This window comes from Periplaneta americana, chromosome 14 (genome assembly GCF_040183065.1).
Source record: "Periplaneta americana isolate PAMFEO1 chromosome 14, P.americana_PAMFEO1_priV1, whole genome shotgun sequence".
Taxonomy (NCBI): Eukaryota; Metazoa; Arthropoda; class Insecta; order Blattodea; family Blattidae; genus Periplaneta; species Periplaneta americana.
The window spans coordinates 120,272,525-120,295,000 of NC_091130.1; the positions used below are offsets into that span (position 1 = coordinate 120,272,525).

General features: G+C 37.4%; 1 protein-coding gene across 1 annotated transcript in view; it reads right to left on the reverse strand.

The window, feature by feature from the left end:
• LOC138713022 (uncharacterized) overlaps positions 1–22,476 on the reverse strand; it is a 610,186-nt gene that overhangs the window by 134,380 nt on the left and 453,330 nt on the right. The window contains exon 3 of the mRNA XM_069844704.1: positions 10,719–10,850. Within this exon, the coding sequence (XP_069700805.1) occupies positions 10,719–10,850 (132 nt within the window). The remainder of the gene's footprint in view (positions 1–10,718; positions 10,851–22,476) is intronic.

A 22,476-nucleotide genomic window follows, 5' to 3' on the forward strand; every position in this document is an offset into this window, starting at 1 on the left:
CTTTCGAACAATAGCCAATAGCATCTTGGTATAGTTGCTGCATGTTTCGTGAACTACCTTAAATGTAGAGGGTAAAATAATTTTATCCTGCTAAGAGGTCTTGCTGAAATGATTAGGAGACTAAAAAATCTTGTAGGTCTCTTATTTTATCAGTAAGTAAAACCTTTTGATCTTTCCTTAGGAACTGTAATTTTTGCGCTCTCTCGAGCCAATACTGAAGAGAATCACGCATATAAATATTTACACCACACCGCCATTAAATACATGAAAAAGACCCAACCCCACTTGATTAATAACTATAAAAATATTTGATTTTTAATAATATTATTATCTTACGTAAGTTTTATAGTTCTCAGTAACATATACTATATAACCGCCACTCAGTAAATTATAGAAATGAAGATATAATTTAAGATATTCTCTACATCTACTTTTATAACCCCAAAACGTTTTATTTTCATATCATCAATGTAGCATTAATATATATATATATATATATATATATATATATATATATATATATATATATATATATATATATATATAGGGCCTACTTATTAATATAAAATAGTCACATCATGGCATTAACTATAATAATATTTCATTTCTAATGGTAATAATGTCATCGAACCACCTCAAGTTTTGTAGTTTTTAATATCCAATACACAGCTGTACTCAGAAAATTATACACCACAAAATCAGACTTGTAAATTATTTTTAATAAGTCTGAAGTTTTTAATAACCAATTGAATTTGAGCTCTAAATATGTCAGCAATCTTGCAGATCATGGCCTTCGTGTAATATTGTTTACTGTAGTGAGTGTTTTGTTTTATTTTGAAATGCAATTAGTTCTCAAAACTTACGAAAGATGGATTTTGGAAAATAGGAAAATTATGTAGGAAAACTAACGCTTCACTGAAAGTTATTATTTTTCCGAAAATCCTTGGATGCCAAGCTTCAAAATGACGGATCATTAATTAAAATCCGTTCAGCCGTTTTCCCGTAATTTCCATTACCAGTTCAAATTATATATAAATAGCCTATTAACCTATTGTATCCTATAGGATACATGATCAATTTAAGGGTTAAGTCATGTTCCCATGTTTGAATTTTGCGCCTATCACTTCAACAGCGGTTGAAAAAAAAACATTTTGCACAACATTTGGTTATACCTAGTCTGATTAATATTTATGTAAGTTTTATCATTGTTTTTTGTATTTGAGTTTGTTATTATGTATAATTTAAATATATTTCAATGTATATTTGTCATAATAAATCACTATTTTTTAAAGTAACTTTTTAGGAGCCTTAAACTTGTTTTTAGTGCGTATATATCCACTGTATGTTGAAAGAGGTGCTGTATTAAAATCTAACATGATCAGCTACTCTAGCAGTATTCATATAACATGACGTAAATGTAGACTTCACTCGTTAAAACTCTGTTTAGAGATTAATGAACATGATATTTAAAGTAACGTTGCAATACTGTTTTGATAACTGGAATGAAAGTGGGCTGTACTGCAAATGATATATCGCTCTCATCTTTCCAAATAGTCCCTGCGCTGGCTTATTTATAGAGAACTCGATGTCACGAACGCAGTGGATGGGCAGAGCAGCATCAGGTTTAGACTTCTTATATCTTTTCTCTCTTTTCTTCTCTCAATTTCTGTAACTGTATAGGCACGTTATCCGATGTACTTTCAGTATTTTTTTTTTCGAAATACGTTTTCTTTTCATCCTATTGTTTTCGTTTCCTCTTTTCTTTCGTAAAAAGAAAGAAAAGACATAGAGTAGAGGGCTACGTGTTTACCGTTCTTTAGATTTGTTGAGAAGATGTCAGTGTGTATGTGTGAAACTCATCTCTACGTACAACATGGAGACATGTCCATATGTATGCCTTGAATGGACTTAAGTCTGCTATAGAACAATAGATTCACAGATACATCACAGGGGCAGCACGATTTTACCCATCTGTTTGATTGGTTATAGCCAGGCTTCGAGACTTTGGACCCGATACAATAAGTTTACTGTGCATGTACTATAGGTTGTTGACTCGCTGCTGGTAGTGAAAGGTAGAGATGAGTTGAGGAACAATGTTGCTATTTAGAGTAGAGTACGGCAGTATGGGAAAACACACACATACTGTATGTACATTCTGAGAGTAAATATACGTTACACAATGACAATGTCAAAATAATATGAAAAGCATTTATTCTCCTTTGTTTTACAAGCATTTGTGTTTAATTATAGACAGTGTTAATGGTGGAAATAAACGTGTAGCAGTTTTAATTTCTTCATTTATCCTATTGGTCGTCTTTACGAAGTGCAGTTACAGTACCGAATTGCAATGTACTACAAGATACATTCTCAGTGTCTCAAACGTAAATCTTTTTCGGTTATCTGCCAAACACAGTTTGTACTGTGAAAAGTTGCGCTCTACATCGCATGACGTGTAGGAGCAAAACGAAAAAACCTAACATCATTGCAGTCTCTAAGAGACAGTCCTTCATTCTCGGGTGACTTTATGTCCACTAATTTGCTGTTCATGTTACATAATGTTCCATATCCGTTACTTTTACATAAAATTGATTTATACTCCTGTTTTACTCGTTCAGTAACCGGTGTACTTGGTGTCTCATTAATTCTCTGTCTGATTTCTTCAATTAATTTGAGGGCTTCCGGCATCTCTTGCTCTGACTTTTCTAACCGTGTAATAGTTTCAGACACAGTCTGAAAATGGGTTTCTATGAAAACCAAATAATTATTCGTCAGAACCTTCAAATCCGGAGCGTTTTCCTTTTCGTATTTGTTGGCATCCATCCTACAGTACCCCCACCCACTGTACGCTTTACCACTATACTCAGTACGCCGTTATGCGGATTTCCCACTGAACTGCTCTATCGGGTCCGAAGTCTCGAAGCCTGTTATAGCAATCAAGAAATGATGAAACGTTGGCAGGGAAAAGATGGGTATCCCGAAAATCCTGTTCTATCTCCGTCTTCGTCAGCCATAATTTCTAGTTGGTTATTTTACGATGGTTTATCAACATCTTAGGTTATTTAGCGTCTGAATGAGATGAAGGTGATAATGCCGGTGAAATGAGTCCGGAGTCCAGCACCGAAAGTTACCCAGCATTTGCTCATATTGGGTTGAGGGAAAACCCCGGAAAAACCTCAACCAGGTAACTTGCCCCGACCGAGAATCGAACCCGGGCCACCTGGTTTCTAGTTGGTAATCCCAGGATATGAAGTATAGTATCTGGTCTCCTTGATGAAAAGCAATAATGCTTCAATATCGGCTTCCGTCAAAGCTGACTTGTATAATCTGGGAAAAAACCTCAACCAGATAACCCGAGCTCGCTTGTTTCACGATCAGGCATGCTAATCGATATTCTACAGCGGTGGATTTTTAAATGTCACAAATTTACATATTATTACAATGTACCGAAGTACATATGATATTTCCGTGCAGAAATTCTGCGTCATCGTATGATGAAGGATGAGTACAACGGAGAGTGGAACTCATCCGTCATCATATGATGACGCAGAATTTCTGCACGGAAATATCATATGTACTCGGTACATCGTAATAATCAGGCTTCGAGACTTCGGACCCAATAGAGCAGTTCAGTGGGAAATCCGCATAACGGCGTACTGAGTATAGTGACAAAGCGTACAGTGGGTGGGGGTACTGTAGAATGAATGCCCACAAATACGCAAAGGAAAACGCTCTGGATTTGAAGGTTCTGACGAATAATTTGGTTTTCATACAAACTGTATCTGAAACTATTACACGGTTAGAAAAGTCAGAGCAAGAGATGCCGGAAGCCCTCAAATTAATTTAGAAAATGATGCAGAGATTTAATGAGACACCAAGTACACCGGTTACTGAACGTGTAAAACAGAAGTGGAAATCAATTGTATGTAAAAATAACGGATATGGATCACTGTGTAATATAAACAGCAAATTAGTGGACATAGAGTCATCCGAGAATAAAGGACTGTCTCTTACAGACTGCAATGATGTTAGGTTTTTTCGTTTTTGCTCTTATCACGTCATGCGACGTAGAACGCAGCTTTTCAAAGTACAAACTTTGGCAGATAACCGAAAAAGCTTGAGACACTGAGAATGAATCTTGTAGTAGATAAATTGCAATTCGGTACTGTAACTGCACTTCCTAAAGACGACCAATAGGATAAGTGAAGAAATTAAAATTGCTACATCTTTATTTCCACCATTAACACTGTGTATAATTAAACACAAATGCTTATAAAAGACAGGAGAATAAATGCTTCTCACATTCTTTTGACATTGTCATTGTGTAATGTATATTTATTTTCAGAATGTACTTATGTGTTCTTCCCCATACTACCGTACTCTACTCTAAATAGCAACGTTGTTACCTCAACACATCTCTACCTTTCACTACCAGCAGCGAGTCAACAACCTATAGTACATGCACAGTAAACTTATTGTATCGGGTCCCAAGTCTCGAAACCTGGTAATAATATATGATCTGCGAAAAATAATCACTTAGGGCCGTATTCATAGACATTTTTAGCGTGTGCTTTCGGTGGATTATCAGCGTTTTTCGTATTCATAAACCAGTGTTAGCAATAGGATATGAGATTTGAATTCTGTACTAGTAACCAGTGGATAGCCGGGGCTAGCTTAGTATGCTCGTAGCGCGTGCTGCGATATGTCTATGAATAGCACCCTTATTGATTTAAGACGGCGCTTATTCCGTCGGATCCCGGCCACTTAGTGCACCTCTGCACATGTGTGGATATTGTGCCACTGTCATACATCTATGACGCAGTGCATGAGGCTAGGCCACTAGAGAGAACCCAAGAGTTGGAACTTAACTGAGAGGATTCAATCCGACATCGGGATGGGAATCCGGTGTGGCTTACTGGATAGAGCGTCAGCACGTAGAACTGGAAACCCGTGTTCAAATCCCGGTGCCGCAGAGAATTTTTCTCTGTTCCACTCATCCTTCGTCACAAATTTAGTTTTATGAATAGATATTGACAGACTCTATGTATGTACTGTAATTTGTATGTTCTCATTGCCATCGTCGTCATGTCATCTCTGACAGTGTCTGTAATGTTTTGCCTCGTCATCGTCATCGTCATCCTCATATCGCTGATGGTTTTTGTAATTTGTATATTGTAATTGTCATCGTCTCTGTAATTTGTACGTCGTCGACACCACCACCACCACCACCACCACCACCACCACCACCACCACCACCACCACCACCACCACCACCACCATCATCATCATCCTCATATCTCTGATAGTTTTTGTAATTTGTATGTTGTAATTGTCATCGTCTGTCATCTCTGACAGTCTCTGTAATTTGTATGTCGTCGTTGACACCACCACCATCATAATAATCATCATCATCATTATCATCTCTGACAGTCTCTGTAATTTGTACGTCGTCGACACCATCATCATCATCATCATCATCATCATCATCATCATCATATCTCTGATAGTCTTTGTAATTTGTATGTTGTAATTGTCATTGTCTGTCATCTCTGACAGTCTCTGTAATTTGTACGTCGTCGACACCATCACCACCACCACCACCATAATAATAATCATTATCATCTCTGACAGTATCTGTAATTTGTACGTCGTCGACACCATCATCATCATCATCATCATCATCATCATCATATCTCTGATAGTCTTTGTAATTTGTATGTTGTAATTGTCATTGTCTGTCATCTCTGACAGTCTCTGTAATTTGTACGTCGTCGACACCACCACCACCACCACCACCACCACCACCACCATAATAATCATCATCATCATTATCATCTCTGACAGTCTCTGTAATTTGTACGTCGTCGACACCACCACCACCACCACTACCACCAACACCACCACCACCACCACAATCATCATCACCATCGTCATCATCATCATCATCTCTGACAGTCTCTGTAATTTTTACGTCATATTAGTCATTATCGTCATCATCATGATCTTCTTCTTCTTCTTCTTCTTCTTCATCATCATCTCTTATGATCTCAGTGCTAGATTTTTTGTCCATTTTTCTTTGAACTCCCATGATCTGTTCATGGTACAAGACTTTGACGACCGAGAATCAACAGGATAACTGATACATTATCTCAGTATAGAGGTAATGTTTTTGTGGGTGGAAACCTCAACAAGTTTACTCCTTCATTAGCAACTCGTTGTTCTTTCAACTCTCATACGAACCCTCAAAAGAAATAGACGGATTATACTCGTGTAATTCATAATAACAAGTGTAAATAAGGGGTTGAAGAAATGAGCAAAACTATAATGTGTTAAAAAAATACTTTTCTGACAGTCGAATGTGTAGCTTCTAAGTTAGAAAAGAAACAGTTTGTTTAAAAGTACACGAAGTCATGAATATTGTGAAAGAGAACTCGGAAATCACTGCCTTATGAATATATTTTCATTCGTACACAGTCCCAGAATTTATACAGGAATCTCATCTGCGCGGAAATGTCGCTGCCAGACTCTTTCTCATAATCTTTCACTGTCAGACGCTCACAATGCTGCTGTCACATTTCTCAGTTTTAGCCCTACTCCCTTCTAGTAGGCATGTAATGATTTAACTCTCGGTGAAAATTGGTGACTATGAATTATTGTCTCTTGAGAATCGCTTAATGAGTGCGCAGGATTGAAATCGAGGATCCGACATACTGGACGGAGAGTGGTTTCCATAATACCATAGTAAATTCAGAAATACATCGAAAAGACATTGGTGACTGAGTTCGGAACATTAATATAATTTTAATGTGAAGAAACTCAGAAGGCCGTGAAAGAACTGTCCGACAAACGTTCCAACAACGTAAAATTCCGAGCTACTCACAGTTCTGATAACGAGCTCAACTGAAGATGTGTTTGTATTAGTTCGTAATGCGTTCTGAATTGCTTGTGGGAACAAATCTCATACTGACTAATATGATACATTTCATAATGACGCTCTGAATGGAATTTTATAATAGTACCAGTAACTTTTCCACAAATTAAGCACAGTACCCCAAACACTACCCCCGAAATAAATACGTAATCATTTTCCCATTGACGGTTCAATTGAGACCCAGAATGTCGTTTAATACACTTGTGCTGGCCATACTTTGACTCACTAAAATTCTATTTAGGCTATATAAAGGGACATCATTTTATTTTTACTTCAATTTTATTGTACCTGACTTTTTAATGTACTTCACTCCCACCCCTTCTACTAGTAAACTTCCACCCGTTCTCCACACAGAACCGCGTATGCAGTCAAAGTCGCCTTACGATCATAGTAAACAGTACAGAGTTGGTGAATATATTGCGCACCAGAAATATGGTTGCGTTTTGCATTTGAGAAAGAGCTTTCAATATTGAGTCACACTTTGGAACAGTTACTGTGTGTCCGTTTGCTTATGTCGCATCCCGGTTTCCCCCACCCGCTTCTGCTCGCCCCTCTGTAAAGGCTAGTGGTTGGGCTGTCTTAGCTCTTTTCTGAAAACATTTTCTGTTAGAAATTGGACGTCTACGTAATATTATACAACTGTTTAAAATAACTTAAATAAAAGAGCCTCGTTAAGTAATTAACTGTCACGTGATTTCCCTCCTTTCTACGATCCTGTGACAAAACCACTTGGACGGACAGTACATAGCATTTCTGAGTAATTTTATCTTTTCGGATCGGACAGAAGTGAAGATTGAATTTACAGTACGTAAGGTACTCTTTTATAGAGTAGGTACAGAATTATTTCAACATGAGTTACTGGTACGAAGGATGAAACTGGTAATTGGAATTAGGTACAATAGGCTACAGTGCGATAATATGCAGAACAGAACTGAAGCCTGTATCGAAATGAATAGCCACCATTTTAAAAATGTGTTTAAATATTCGTATTATGATTATTTTTCAATTTAAATTCACTCTCTATATTGTACACTAATGTGTTGTAGACAGTATAATAGACTATACATTGCATAATGAATACTTCCGCCTTAATAGCTCAGTTCGTGAGTAAAAACGTTTAATGTTAATACTGTACTGTATTTTGATTAAAGAAAAACCCGATGAAAATTATCAAACTCAAAATCGCGATATTTCCTAGTCTACGTAAATGAATGAACTACTTTGCTTCCCTCCTATAGCCTACCTAGTAAAGTTATTTGTTTGTATTTTACGCCAGTATCATCAAACTCCGGTCGTGGAAGGGGTAAGAAATAGTGTTTCCCGTTCTCAACCGTTAATCCAAAGGTATAGCCAGGTTAATATTGGAAATGTTAGTAAAATTATTTATTTACGTATTTTAATTTCCTTTTTAAGTGCTAAAATCTGCTGATTTCATTTGTGAATGAATATATAGCATAAATACTATTGATTCAAATAATTTATCTGTAACAAAATAAACACTTCGTATGTCATCGGAAAGTTAAGGCGATCGCATATAAGGATAATATATATTTAATCCGTCGTTCCAATGCCGGACCATAGGTAACCCCCGACAGAAATTTCACAACTACAAGAAATTTAGTTAGGTACACTAATTTCCGACAGAGGCAGAGGGACATTTGGTAAGCTCATCGCCTCAAACGCCACCTAGTATGCAAGTAAGGTACTACTAGGACGCGAAAGAGGAGAAATTTGGTCCAAATGCCCTAATTTAGACTTGGAAGCACGAATTCTGACATGAGACGCTCGGATTGAAGTTGCTCCGAAGGATTTAGCTTCTGGAATTTTGGTTCCTCAAAATTCCATCGACCCTGCCGGGTTTGAACCCGTGTACCTTGGGTCTAGACGAGGTCGGGGCGACCATGTAAGGATAGATGTAAATCAGGGCTGGGCAGCAAGAGCAGATTCTACTCTCTCACGGGGAGCCATATGATTTCTCTTCGTCCCCTTTCTTCCCCGCCGAACACTGCGCAGCGTTGATTCAGTGACGGATGAATATTAAGCTCCCCCGTTTAGAGTCTAGTTCCGCTCCCGATGCTCAGCCCTGATGTAAATAAATTGCATTGGTTAATAATTATGGTCCGCCCATATTTAGATTCCTTATTTATTTCTCGGAAATCGATGTTAATAGAATTGTCAGAAAGTTTATTGTAGTTCAATAACATACTACTGGGTTCAAAAGGTTACAGGAATTTTACTACCATTTTTCGTATTAATATATAACAAGGGATATTATACATTTGTTTTGTTGGTAACATTCATGATGCCATTTCATTAAAGTTTGTTGATAATGGCGATTGTTGGTTTTGAGTTGTACGCAATTGTTTATCATAGTGTTTTGTTTGTTCGTCGCATTTTGTAATTATATCCACAGAGCAACGTACAGACATCAAGTTCTGAGTTTTGTTACACAAAACTCCTGCAGAGACATTAAGATTGTTGGAAGAAGCATATGGCGAAGCAGCAATGAAAAAACTCAAGTGTATGCCTGGCATAAACACTTTTCTGGTGGCCACGATAGCATGAAAGATGACGTACGCAGCGGCCGACCAACAACTGCAACAAATGAAGCAATCGCTCAGCGTGTGCGTAATGTTGCGAGGGACGACCGATGTAAAACCATAAAAGAGATAGCAGCAGAGGTCGGAATATCAGTCGGAAGTGTACACAATGTTCTTCACAAGCATCTCAACATGCATTACGTGTCTCAGAAGTTAGTTCCGAAAATGTTGTCGGCAGAACAGAAAGAAGCAAGAATGAGTCTTGCTGGGGACATGATCAGTATGGCTGATGAAGATGGTGATTTCTTAAACAAAATATTGCTGGTGATGAAACTTGGTGCTACTTGTACGACCCAGTCCCTAAACGACAGTCATCTGAGTGGAAATCGAAAACATCTCCTCGGAAGCAAAAATTTCCTAGGGACACTTCCAAAGGCAAAGTTATGTTGGACGTTTTCTTCGACTCTCAGGGTCTCATCCACCATGAGTTCATTCCAGAAGGTCGTACTGTAACGAAAGAATTGTACGTAGAAATCCTCCGTCGCCTCCGGGACGCAGTGAGAAGGAAACGTCCGGAAGAGTGGGTAGAAAACAACTGGTTCCTTATGCATGACAATGCACCTGCTCATCGCGCAATTATTGTAAAGAATTTTCTTGCCAGGCACAACATAACTGCTTTGGATCACCCACCATACTCTCCTGATCTCTCACCACCTGATTACTTTCTGTTTCCCGTCTGAAAAGTCATCTGAAAGGACGGAGATTCAATGCTGAAGAGGTTATCGCAAACGCGTCGAGAGCACTAAGACGGGTTTCACAAAATGGCTTCCAGGCCTGCTTCCAGGAACTCTACACGCGTTGGCAAAAGTGTGTTGTTGCGGAAGGCAACTATTTTGAAGGGAATGCTGTAGAATAGTGTTTAAGGTACGTTGTTTCTATGATACTAGCAAATTCCGGGAACTTTTTGAACCTAGCATGTATTTTTGAGAATGATATTTTTATAAGTGCATATTTCGCTCAATATTAGATTCTCAGCTTGAAAGGGCGATACTTTCAAATATATCTAATATAGAATTACTTTTACAATGATGTAGTCGCAGTAGTGTCATTTTTCAGCATAATTATAAATATCTAAACACGTCTTTAAATTAAATGGAATTAAAGTAAGCTGTATACTAATCAGGAGATGGAAACACATGGAGTCATTTCGAGTTAAAGTAACGAGGTAAGAGAGTAAGAAGTAACAGTACCTCCCACCCCCATGACGATGGGGCCGGCGTATGACAGGTTGTTGAGGTGGAAGCCCCGACTCTCGTTCTTGACGCGCACAGTGTGGTTGCCCCTCACTTCCTGAGCCACCGACAGCTGATCTGCATAATAACCTGAAACACAAACACACCCTCATCAGGAGATCAGAGGCCAGATCCCCACTGCTGAGCGTTGATTAGAGTTTCTGCGGGCTCTGTGGACAAAGACGTCCTGATTGACACCGCAAGGGATCTTGCCTTCATTTCTCAGTATGCAACATGATTGCTTTATGTTTGCTTAGTGATGGCGGGGTAGTTAGAAAATTATGACGAAATAAAATAATATACGAATGAAATGGACACACGTTTCAGCGTCACATTGTTGACAAGTAACTCCATCTGGTAGCACAACCATAAAGCATTTTATGCTCGACCATGCCGAAATGTACTAATTATACATCTGGTAGCAGTCCTTTAATGCATGTCATTAAAGTACACCTACTCATTAAAGTACAGGTCTTCAGCCAATGATAACTCAGCTTACATGTGTTCAGCCAATGACAAGTCAGCTTTATACCGTTATAAAACCGCAAGTATCGATTATTCTCGGATATGCAATCGAAAGAGAATTAGCGAAAAGTCACGGAGGCTGGAAATCCAATACTGTCGCAGAAGGTTATGTTCTGTTACTATAATAATTAGCGTTAATTGTAGATAATATTCAAATAAATTCAATTTGTCATCTCGTTTCTCAATGTCGAATTCAGTAATCAAGGTTATAATATTATAATATTATCAAGTTTAACGGGACTACGTCAAGGTCAATGACATTATTGTTCCTCGGAAAAAATCAATACTTTCGCGTCTGCGCACACCTCACAATTCACGACCTAGAACAAGGTCACTTCCGATCTTGTCAGATAACTACAAATAAAATGTATACATCTGAATACCGGTAATTTCAAGTTAGAAATATGGTCGAGCATAAAAAGTCGTATGAAACTCGCCTATAATGGTAATTAAGAAGCTCGTATGAAAATTATGAAACTCGCTTGCGCTCGTTTCATAAATATCCATACTCGATTCTTAATTACTATCATTATAGGCTCGTTGCATAATGTACTATAATAGATGCTATAGTTACCAACAACGAAAAAAAAAAAGAATAAAATGAATATTATTTAAAGGGGATAACGATATACCCAGTGGGCCAAAAAAAAAAAAAAAGGCACAAAATTTAAATGGTTATATTCTAGTAGCTAGTGATTTCACTTGAAAGTTTATTTCACAGGCAAATTTCACGGTCATTGTAGACCGGGAAAATACTGCAATATTTAAAATTTTTACCATTTATTAAACATTATTTTTTATTTTTTGTATAAGGCATTCCAAAATCGATCGTTTATGCCGAACTAAGCATTATGGTCTTAAGAGTTCAGCAGGCCAAGCTGTTTGTTGTGCTATCATCATTTGTTTTCTTCCATTTTGCGTTATTTTGTGAATAATGTGTCGCTAAACGAACGAAGACAAGATTTTCATTAAACATTTGCACCAATATGATAATTTATCTATCTGCCCGTCAAATTGTAAGGAACTACGCTCAGCGAGAATGGTATGTTTCAAGTGTACAATGATTGATTAGCAAAATACGGACATGATATCCCTCCTGAGAGATTATTGCGTGAAAGATCGCATTTCTCAGATTCTCTGATGGTTTCCGCTGGAGTTTCAAACGAGATCTTATTCCTATGGACTGTTTTGTATGGCGTCAACTACAAAAAGTAGTTTACTACAAAACAAGAATTCGTAATATTGAACATTTAAGACACCGCCTTCTTGAATGTTGGGACCTGCTTGATCAAAGACAGATATCCAATGCTATTGGACAACGGAGAAGACGCCTACAAATTGTTGTGCGAGCAAATGGCGGTCACATAGAGCATCACTTTAATTTTTATTATTATTATTTTTACCAACTTTCAGTTTCTACATTTTGAAGTAATAAATTGTCTTCAAAAACCACATTTTTCGCATCATTGTGTATTGAACTTCCATATGATTTTAATTGAGCCTCAAGAAAACATAATACAAAGCCCAGTTCATCTTTAAAGTCTACTCTTTCCAACAGTGTTTTCATTATAAATTAATGTCATGTAGTTCAGAAAATGGAGTATTTCTAATTTTGTGCCTTTTTTGGCCCACTGTGTATACATTATATGTATAGGCTATATAGAATGTTCAATGCTTCATAACTTACGTTACAGAAGAATATGGTAGATAAAGGGTAGGCCTACTAAAACACACATTTATTAGTAAGCAATGTATCTTCTTTCGCACCAGTACAGCGCTCGAGTTATTTTAATGTTGAGTAAGCAATCATTCATGCAAGTGCTAATGACAACATACAGTACTGTGTATTAGAGAAATGATTCAAAATGGCGACCCCTTGTTTTATGCAGTAATGGTATCACCAAAGTATTGATAACCGCACTCGTTTAAGATTACCAGATGTAGTACGAATGGTGTTACAGGCTGCGGAAATGCGTGGTACAATATAATAAAATGGCCTACTGGTGACTGTACCTTACATGTATCCAAAAGTAGAAGTCAAGCGGATTAAAGTCCGGCGATTGTACAAGCCGATCTCGTTTTGTGACCCATGATTTAGAGGAACTCGTTCTTGATGTAGTGGAAGATGACCCGTCCATCAGCACACGTGCAATTGTACGTCGTGTCTCGTGTCTCGATGTTGTACATTTTTCACGAACAACAGTTATACCTCTTTCATCCACAACAATGGCACATTTATGACAGAAACTTACAGCCCCTTTTAATTTATATTTAAGTTCAATTTCTCATTACAATAACTGCGGTGGATATAGATCAACCCCAGTCAGACCATCACTTGAAAATTAGCTTACCAGGTTGATTCGGCCAGTCACGACATCCTTCAGAACTGGTCTCCACACGTTAATGTCTCTAATGGACACAAATCAAAGTGTGTGTTGTCCAAATGTCGATTCCATGCTTATTGAACACGCCCAATGGAAGGAATAGTTCGCGGACTCCTTGAGATATATGTATAAACATATTTTTATATTTTCACAAAAAGTATAAAGGCTTTCTGTAATAATTTTGTCTGTAATAATTTTGTGTAAGTTGTTAGTAATGAGAGTAGAGATAATTATAGAGGTTGTTATTGGACGTGAGATGGAGTATCCCTATGCACTTCAGTTCAATGGAGAAAAATTCTCTCCGGCATGGCACCGGGACTCTAACCCGGGTTTCCAGCTTTACGTGCTTCATCCACTAAGCCACTCCGGATGTTTATTTTACAAACTTAAAATTGTTTAGTCGACACGTTAAAAGTGTTAAAAATTTTTTAAGAAAGGTTATGTACCTTAGACAGACGGTCCGTTTCGACGCCGGTTCTGCGTCATCTTCAGTGTCCTACGAACTACTGTTGTTCCTGTTGATCTTGAATTCTGCCTTTTGCATTCGTCTGTTGTAGGGGTGGGGTGTGTTGCTCTTATGGTGGGGGTAGTTGTTTGTGTGCTATGTATATGACATCGAATAATGTGTGGGTATTGAACTGTAATTGTGTATTAAGTATATGTTGTGGGTATATTATTGTATGTTTATATATTTCGTATTTCTAAGATGTTTAACTGTGAACTTTTTGGTGTGATGTATAAAATTTCCATATCTATTTCTACATTATTGTAGTCATGATTATTGTTGATAATATGTTCTGCGTAATTTGATGTGATGTAGGGTTTGGTTATAGCTTTAATGTGTTCATCATATCTTGTGTGAAAGGATCTTCCTGTCTGTCCTATGTAAAAATGTGGGAAACTATTGCATTTTAGTTTGTAAACGCCAGTTGAATTATATTTATTTGAATGTTTGATGTGATTATTTAGGTATTTCTATACTGTGTTATTTGTTTTGTATGCTATCTTATATTTTAGTTTTCTGAATGAAGTTGCAATTTTGTGAGTATTGGTATTGTGAGATGTTAATGTTATGTATTTATTTTCACGCGGTGTTTGTGTTTGTTTGTTGTGTTTTTTTGCCTTTTTTATTAGTGTGTCTATTATGTTAGTTTTTTAAATTTAATTTAATTTAATTAATTTATTTAATACTTTATACTTGAGCTACATTAGGCATTGCAACCCCAAAAGAGCAGAAGCTCGTGCTCGGGCGCAGTTCAGATCAGTTATACAAAATATATCACAAAATTAAGAGAGTTAATTGAGCACAATAACATTAATAAATGGTAAAATACATACAGCATGTAATAATAGGGTCTATATACAAATAGAAAATACAAAAATACATAAATATAAGATATCAATTTTTAACTCAATTAGCTTAAACAATTAAATAATTAATCTGATTTGTTTCTTAAATCTATGTGTGTTAAGTGTACTTAGCTCAGGGTAAGCTCTAATTAATGCATTATATATTTTGGGTCCAAAATTTCTGCTGTGTTTTAATCCAGCAGTTGTGTGGCATTTGGGAGTATTTAGAAAGAAACTGTAGTTTTGTCTCGTATGGTATTCGTGAGGATCAAATTTAAATTTATTGTGGTTTTTATGGAAGTAAATCAGCAATGTTTGTTTATAAATTTGTTCTAGATTTGATACACCAAATTCCTGAAAAATTAATTTTGTTGAGTAATCAAAAGGTTTATGTAGACAAATTTTGATAATTCTTTTTTGGAGCAAATTTAAAGGATGGAGAGTCGATTTTGCCATTCCTCCCCAAACTAAAATACCATACTGAATTATTGATTGAAACAGAGCTGAGTACACAGTACGCAGAACATAAACAGGTAAATAAGAGCGTAGAATGGAAAATTTGTGGATTGTTTTACGCAATCTGTTACACAGGAAGGAGATATGCTTGTCCCATTTCAAATGTTGGTCAATAATAATGCCTAAATATTTAACTTGTGGGGATATACTCAAAGCGTTACATGAGCAAGTAGGTAGGTTACAATCATGTATTGTTATACTTCTATTATTATTCATTTTTAGTTGCTCAAGGCCATGTGATGTTAATGAAAATGGTATTAATTTTGTTTTAGAAACGTTCAAAGAAAGTAAGTGAGTATCCAGTCATTCTTTAATAATGCTAATACCACTATTAGAATATATATCCGTTGTCTTGTGCTATATATTTTATTGTGTTTAGTCCTTCAGTGTAGTTGTCATTGTTCATTGGTATGTTAACTAATCTGTGTGTCATTGTACGGAAAGCTGAATTTTTATGTGATATGGGATGGATTGATGAATTGTGTATATGTGTTGTGGTTGTAGTGGGTTTGCTGTATATTTTGAATTCGTGTCTGTTATTTGTTTTGGTTATGGTGATGTCCAAGAAGCTGGTTATGTTCTAAGTCCACATTTAAACATATTAGAACAATACGAAATATACAAACATACAATAACATACCCACAACATACACTTAATACACAATTACAGTTCAATACCCAACATTGTTCGATATCATAATACATATCACACAAACAACCATCCCCACCATAAGAGCAACACACCCCCACCCCTATAACTGACGAATGCAAATGGCAGAATGCAAGATCAACAGGATCAACAGTAGTTCGTAGGACACTGAAGGTGATGCAGCACCGGCGTCGAAACGGGCCGTCTGTCTAAGGTACATAATCTTAAAAAAAAAAAAAAAAACACTTTTAACGTGTCGACTAAACAATTTTAAGTTTTTAAACAAAGTGTTAAAGTGAACTAGAATGAATGATTATTTTACCTTTTTTGTACGAGATCATGCGTTACTTTTGGCGGAGGTCTTGCTGTCTACTCCATATCACGGAGTTCAATAGTGTTTTCGTCGTATAAAGAAAATGCTTATCTCGGTTTGTGGAGTACATGTAGAATAAAAAATGTAGATGTTGAAATTTCCAAATAGAGGAGAAAAAACCGCAAGTTAAAGCGATGGAGTAGCTAACCCCAGACAGGAAGGGAAGCTGCGGACAGAAACGCGCTGACGCTGATAAACCAGATCGTGTTGCTGGTGTGGTCAGCGTTGTCAGCGGCCCTTGAATCAAGTCACTAGAAGGAGACAAAATTGCACCAAGCTCGTGTTATTCTCTGGTGTGAGGTATAAAAGTGGTTTGTGTGTACTAACGTATGGGAGTCACGTTTCATATGCAAAATAAAATTTAAAAAAAATCATAAACAACGCTACATACTTCCATATTATTAATTTTACACGGTAACAAATAAAATCCCAGAAGAATTTTTCGGGATATTTTTTCTCAGGGCTCTATATGTATTCATAAATACACCAACTTTCAGTTGTTTAGCAGATAAAATTGTGAGTTGAATAAATTAAATATATGTAGCACCTGCTTAATTCTCTTTACTCTTTCTATATCGAATAATATACATTATCTGAACCACGACTGGATTAGAAATTAATATTTACTCTCTATGTAATGTAACGCTATATTATTTCAATGACTGGTGCATGCTTATTGATTACATTTTAGTCCCTGAATTAAGTACTTCTGAAAAGATTTTTAAAGTGGTAAAAACTGAGGAAAAATGAGTAAGTACAGTTAGTTTAGAGTTAATTCCTAATTATAAAATTTATTTACGAGGGTCGTTCCGAAAGTAATGCCTCATATTTTCTTGGGTTGACCTGTAACTTCAGAGCCGGATGTTAGTGGCGTTTTAGTAAAGGTTGAACTTTCACGTTAAAGTCCTGGTAGTTTGGTTGTCGTGCGACAGATAGTGGCAACAGGACTTACAACTTACTCACAAATGGCTTTTAAGGAACCCGCAGGTTCATTGCCGCCCTCATATAAGCCCGACATCGGCCCCTATCCTGTGCAAGAATAATCCAGTCTCTATCATCATATCCCTCAAATCCATTTTAATATTATCTTCCCATCTACGTCTCGACCTCCCTAAAGGTCTTTTTCCCTCCGGTCTCCCAACTAACACTCTGTATGCATTTCTGTATTCGCCCATACGTGCTACATGCAATGCCCATCTCAAACGTCTGGATTTAATGTTCCTAATTATGTCACGTGAAGAATACAATGCGTGCAGTTTTGCGTTGTGTAACTTTCTCCATTCTCCTGTAACTTCATCCCTCTTAGCCTCAAATATTTTCCTAAGAACCTTATTCTCAAACACCCTTACGCTCTGTTCCTATCTCAAAGTGAGAGTCCAAGTTTCACAACCATACAGAGTAACCGGTAATATAACTGTTTTATAAATTCTAACTTTCAGATTTTTTGACAGCAGAGTAGATGACAAAAGCTTCTCAACCGAATAATAACACGCATTTCCCATACTTATTCTGCGTTTAATTTCCTCCAGAGTGTCATTTATATTTGTTACTGTTGCTCCAAGATATTTGGATTTTTCCACCTCTTCGAAGGATAAATCTCCAATTTTTATGTTTCCATTTCGTACAATATTCTGGTCATGAGACATAATCATATACTTTGTCTTTTCGGGATTTACTTCCAAACCAATCGCTTTACTGGCTTCAAGTAAAATTTCTGTGTTTTCCCTAATAGTTTGTGGATTTTCTCCTAACATATTCACGTCATCCGCATAGACAAGGAGCTGATGTAACCCGTTCAATTCCAAACCCTCTCTGTTATCCTGAACTTTGCTAATGGCAAATTCTAGAGCGAAGTTAAAAAGTAAAGATGATAGTGCATCTTCTTGCTTTAGCCAGCAGTGAATTGGAAAAGCATCAGATAGGAACTGGCCTATATGGACTCTGCTGTATGTTTCACTGAGACACATTTTAATTAATCGAACTAGTTTCTTGGAAATACCAAAATTCAATAAGTATAGTGTATAAAACTTCTCTCTTGACCGAGTCATGTGGCTTTTTGAAATCAATGAATAAGTAATGTACTGTACCCTTATACTCCCATTTTTTCTCCAATATCTGTCGAATACAAAAAATCTGACCAATAGTCGATCTATTACGCCTAAAGCCGCACTGGTGATCCCCAATAATTTCATCTACGTACGGACTTAATCTTCTGAAAAGAATATTGGACAAAATTTTGTATGACGTCGGCAAGAGAGAGGCAGCAGGACAGCCTACCAAAATGGCATCTGTTACAGAGATATGTAAGAAACACAGATGTATTACTGAATTCCTCACTGCCGAACAAATTTGCACCCATTGACATCCATCGACGTTTGCTGAAGGCGTTCGTAGATCATACAGTTGATGCGAGCACAGTAAGGCAATGAGTAGTGAGTTTCAACAGTGGCGAAAGTTGTAGTCTTCTGGGATAGGCGGGGTGTGATTCTTTTAGATGCCCTGGAGCCCGGAGAAACTGTCAATTCTGGCTAAGCTGAAAGCCTGAATTTCCAGAGTCAGGCCAGAAAAGGAAACCTTTCGCTTGCAACGCGATAAGACCAGGCCCCACACCAGTGTCGCGACCACTCACCATGTTAAAAAATTTGGCTGAACTGTCCTATCACATCCACCGTATAGTCCGAACTTGGCGCCTTAGACTTCCATCTCTTTGAGCCTATGAAAAATGGACTACGTAGGCAGTAACATTTTCCAGACAAGAATGCTGTCATTGCAGCTGTAACTAAGGCCCGTATGCACAGTCGAGTTTGAGACCGGTCTTGAGATTGTCTCGAGACGACACAGAATTCGTATGCATATTCGAGTTTTCAAGGCACGCTTGAGATTTTCTCAGGATTTCGTTGAGACTGGGTCAAGACTGCCTATGACCGCTGTTGGGACTATCTCAGGCGACTGTGAGGAAAAAATGGCGGCTATTTTACAGCGGAGACGATTTCGTCGAGTTTTTGAGGATTAGAAATTATTGGAAATTAAGATGCCATTGAACATGAACCACAGTTGCCAAGAAAATATTTGATAGGCAATGAAAATTCGTTAGATTTTTATTTGACGAGCAGTTTTACAAACGCTAGAGATTCAGAAATAACACCTCGTCGTAAATGGTATTTATGTTACCGCTACTATTGCTGACTGAAGAATCAAAGACAGGTCGTGATCTTCCTATTGCAAGAATTCTGCAACTCTTGACTGTCTCAGGATTTTAAGCAATAGAAGACTTTCAAGTGAGTAGGCTGTAACTTAAAACTTATCATAATTACTCAAAGCACGAAACATTATCCCATTGTGTTTTATGTTATAGCCTAATAGCCAAATTAGTTACTTAGAAGTTGGTTAGGCCTTTATTTTAATATTATCAGTACGAAATCAGTTATGTGGGCTTAAATATTATCTTAATTCACTTGCATCTTGATGAGGCTGACCTTGCACCGCTACCCTCAATATTTTGAACAATTCGACCTCCTCCGACTTGCGTATGCTAGTGCAATCTTACGTTGGGTTATGATGATAATATAGGTTAGGTTTGTGTATATTATTACTGAATGTATTGCGTAAGTACATAATAGGCCTATGTTTATTCTACTAATATTTAATATTTTACTACATCTAAATAGGTGCAATGCAATGAAGCTCGTTATTAAGTTGATATTATTTTAATTAAATTGGACAGAGAAATTACATCTGCCCTTTTATCTTCTAATATTTCACGTTTCTCCACTAATTCAATTAGTAGCAATTTCTCTACAATTTATGTTCACCTAGCATTTTCGCGCAACACGAAACAATGCACTATCGTAAATCACAGTTGTAAATAATGCTAATTCGCGGGCACGGATCATGTGAGATCAGCAATTACGAAATATATGTATGAAAGCATTCGCCTTCAAAGCGAATATTCTCAGCACAGTCTCAGGATTGTCTCAAGACCAAGACAGGACGGAGAATGCGAATGTGCATACGAAAATTGAGACCGGTCTTGATCTTGGGACAGTCTTGAGGCTAGCTTGGCGTTGACTGTGCATACGGGCCTAAGTGGCTTGCCTCTGCTGGTTCAGATTTTTACGAGCGCGGCATGCAGGCTCTTGTTCATCGCTGTCAAAAATGCCTAACGAACGGTGGTGACTACAACTGTCCTATACGAATAATAATCAGATGTAAACACACGAAATGGAGCGGGCAGTTGAGTCAGATCCCTCCTTTGCAAGCGAAGCTAGTATGATCCATGTGCGTCTAACTTGTACTCAAAGTAACAAACGTAGGACTCTAGTTATCAGTAAATACATAGAATTACAGTATTGAAACTGACTGTACTCCTATTGTTGATATACCTGAGTTCATGGTATGAGTGTTGAAATTCTGGCAGAGAAGATTGGTAGAATGCATTTCGTATTCCCCTCCAGCGTGGATACGAATGAAGTAGATGGACGGCCCCATTACTGGGGTTGAAGCTATTAGTGCTCTGCATTATGCAGAAGTGCTCAGCGAAGAGCTCTGAAGAGAAGGTGAAATATCGGGCCACAAGGTAATACTCATTTTGTGATACAGAAAGCCTTGCTTCTAATACACACTTATACTCTTTAGCAGAGAATGAAAGCGTGTAGTACCACTCTCGGTCGTGCCTTTATCAGCTTTAGAGGCACTGGGATGAGGGAGTATTATGATTATTCTAATACAGACATGAATTTTGAACACTCTCCAGACTGTAGACTCTGGCTTACACTCCGAAATTGACTCGCCACTGTTCATTATTGCTGCTATTTAAATACTTTGTATTAATTGGTGAATTTGAAGTGATTTAGATCATTGAATTATGAATTTCAAATTCCTTATAATGGAAAAAATTGATCGAACTGCACAAAAACTAAACAAATATTCGCAATGAAAATACCAGCACCTACGCAAGACCTGAACTCAACAGGTATAGAGGCAGGTACTGTAGTTGCCAATAGGTTTGTTCCAACAAGAAACTCAGAACGCGGGTTCAATACCCGGCCCCGGAACAATTTTTCCCTTGAAATTATTCAAATCAGCTTTACAGGGAGTTCTACCTGAAAGCTTGATTTGCATAATACACGTCACTGTTCGTTAACAGAAAACCACAATTTAAGTGACACAGAGTTAGTGTACAATCAATGTTGGTTGCTTGACAGTTGTCAGCCCACTTTGAGGTCTGTGGACATAGAGGGAAAAATTGGATCGGTGTCTGGTAGAGTTCCCTGGTAGCTCAATTGGTAGAGCGTTGGTATACGTTTTACCAAAGGTCCCAGATTCGATATCCGGCCCGGAACAATTTTTTCCTCGAAATTATTCAAATCAACTCGACAGGGAGTTATATCTGAAAGCTTGATTTGCGAATTCAGGGAACGTTACGAACTAATACCGAACTTCTTTCGACGCATGCGCCAGTTGTATGTGGTCTCAGAATAAATTCGGGATTTTACGTTGCTGGAACGTTTCTTGAACTGTTCTTTCACAGTCTTCGGGGTTTCTCCTCATATTAAAATTATATTCATCCTCCAAACTTAATTCATCGTAAAATATATCACTATCACTTTCCATATCACTCATGATCGACTATTTTTTATAATTTAACCTGCCTAGACTCGAAGCATTTTAACCATAACTTTAGATTAAACTATTTGAGCATGCGTCAACACTTCGAATCCTCAGTTCCTGCTCTTAAGAACCAATTTCACTCGTTCCGAGTTCTAAAGCACGTTGAAATAGGTAACTGGGAGTTCAGAATTGGTTCGGAATGAGTTTTAGACTTGTTGGAACACACATTGAGCTACTGCGCATGACAGTTCGGAATCAATTCTGAACCGTGCTCAAATAAGCACAATGGTGCCCGGTCCCAGATCAGGA